The 2,202-nt window shown below is 43.0% G+C and overlaps 1 protein-coding gene across 1 annotated transcript in view; it reads left to right on the top strand.

Moving 5' to 3' along the window:
- Positions 1 to 2,196, top strand: part of LOC106878050 (mothers against decapentaplegic homolog 3) — a 55,090-nt gene extending 52,894 nt beyond the window's left edge. Inside the window, exons 7-8 of the mRNA XM_052977399.1 lie at positions 976 to 1,120; positions 1,983 to 2,196. Coding sequence (XP_052833359.1) covers positions 976 to 1,120; positions 1,983 to 2,106 — 269 coding nt within the window. The 3' untranslated portion in view covers positions 2,107 to 2,196. The remainder of the gene's footprint in view (positions 1 to 975; positions 1,121 to 1,982) is intronic.
- The last annotated feature ends 6 nt before the right edge of the window (positions 2,197 to 2,202 follow it).

Below are 2,202 nucleotides of genomic sequence, written 5' to 3'. Positions count from 1 at the left end.
TGAGGATTAGTGGACCAGAAGGCTGCACCAGGCTCCAATCTGATCTGGCAGAGTTTCTACAGCTGGATGCCGTTCCTAACGTCAACCACTCCGAGACTGTAGTGGGGGCTTTTTACGTGCCACTGCCACAGGAGCCAGTCAGGTGATGACGAGGAGTAGGGGGAGAAGTACACTGTTGCTGCAAATGATGCTGGTGATGGTGATATTGATGGTGTTACTGCTCTTACTGATATGATGACGGCAGCGATCGGTGGGGGGGAGGGGGTTGTTTGCGGTTGTTAGAGGCTGTGAGGATGAAAATAGCTATTTGATCATTGATGGTGATGATTTGTTCCTCATCTTTTTTCTTCTTTACCTTCTTCATCTTCCTCTTTCATCTTTTTCCTCTTATCATCATCTTCTTCTCCTCCTCTCCTTCTTCTTCTTCTTCTACTTCTCCTGTTTCTTCTCCTCCTTCTCCTCCCCTTCTTTTCCTCCTCCTCCTCCTTCTCCTCCTCTTCTTCTTCATCGTCGTCGTCATCGTCTTGTTTTTCTTTTTCTTCTTGTTTTTCTTCTTCTTCTTCTTCTTCTTCTTCTTCTTCTTCTTCTTTTTCTTCTCCTTCTCCTTCTTCTTCTCCTACTTCTTCTTCTCCTGCTTCTTCTTTTTCTTTTTCTTCTTTTTCTTCTTCTTCTCCTTCTTCTTATTCTTCTTTTATCTTTTTCCCGTTTTCATCATCATCATCATCATCTTCTCCTCCTCCTTCTTCTCCTTCTCCATTTTCTTCCTCTTTCATCTTTTTGCCCTTCATCATCATCATCATCATCTCCATCTCCTTCTTCATCTTCTTCTTCTCCTTCTTCTCCTTCTTCTTCTTCTTCTTCTTCTTGTTCTCCTACTTCTTCTTCATCTTCTCCTTCTTCATCATCTTCTCCTTCTTCTTCTTCTTCTTCTCCTACTTCTTCATTTTCTCCTTCTTCATCATCTTCTTCTTCTAGGCTGTAATTTGAAAATCTTCAACAATCAAGAGTTTGCTGCAATGCTGGGTCAATCTGTGAATCAAGGCTTTGAATCTGTCTACCAACTCACCAGAATGTGTACTATACGAATGAGTTTTGTGAAAGGGTGGGGAGCCGAATACAGGTGAGTCTCCTGCGATTCCTTAACTCCCTTCTTTTCTTTGTATTCCCCCCCCTCCTCCTCAAGGGACCACTGCTTATCTTGTATTTGTCTTATACATGTTTTTATAAAGGCGTATGGTTCAGTGGTTCGAGCGTCTGACTCGCAATACTGAGGTAGTGAGTTCGATTCCCAGACCAGGCTGTGTGTTGTGTTCTTGAGCAAGACACTTTATTTCACGTCGTTCCAATTCACTCAGCTGTAGAAATGAGTTGTGACGTCATTGGTACCAAGCTGTATCGGCCCCTTTGCCTTTCCCTTGGATAACATCAGTGGCATGGAGAGGCGGAGGCTGGTATGCATGGGCGACTGCTGGTCTTCCATAAACAACAATTTTCTGTATGTTGTATATATTTGTAAGTCCTGGTGTTTTTGTTATGTATTTGTCTGAATACCTAATGCGCCCACTATGATAGGAATTGTTTCTGTTTTTAAACTCCACGTTCGAGTTTACCTCTATCTCCAGGTCTTTTTAAGACAGCCAAGCTAGCAGAATGCTTAGCAGGAATGGAGTTAATCTAATTACACTGACCCTAGTGCATAACTGGTACTCGTTTTATCGATCATGAAATGATGAAAGCCAAAGCTTTACGTTCTGAGTTCAAATTCTGCCGAGGTCAGCTTTGGCTTTCATCGTTTCAGGATTGATAAAACGAGTACCAGTTACGCACTGGGGTCAGTGTAATTAGATTAACTCCATTCCTGTGAAATTACTGGCCTTGTACCAAGATTTGTAACCGTTTGGATTACCATTCCAGAATACCCTTCATGTATATTTTCTGATTATTTTTTTTTTTTGACCCTTTTCTTTTTGTATTTTTTTCAGACGACAGACAGTAACGAGTACGCCATGTTGGATAGAGATCCATCTGAACGGGCCCCTTCAGTGGCTGGATCGTGTCCTCACACAAATGGGCTCTCCGGGCCTGCCGTGCTCCAGCATGTCCTAAGAGAGTGCTTTACTGTTAAAGGTGTGTACATGTGCGTATGAGCACGAGAAAGCGTGCATGCGTATGCGTGCGTGCGTGTGAGTGTGTGTGTGTGTG

Source organism: Octopus bimaculoides, chromosome 28, assembly GCF_001194135.2.
Source record: "Octopus bimaculoides isolate UCB-OBI-ISO-001 chromosome 28, ASM119413v2, whole genome shotgun sequence".
NCBI lineage: Eukaryota > Metazoa > Mollusca > Cephalopoda > Octopoda > Octopodidae > Octopus > Octopus bimaculoides.
Note: the sequence above shows the minus strand (reverse complement) of the source record. Positions and strands in the feature narration are given on the sequence as shown.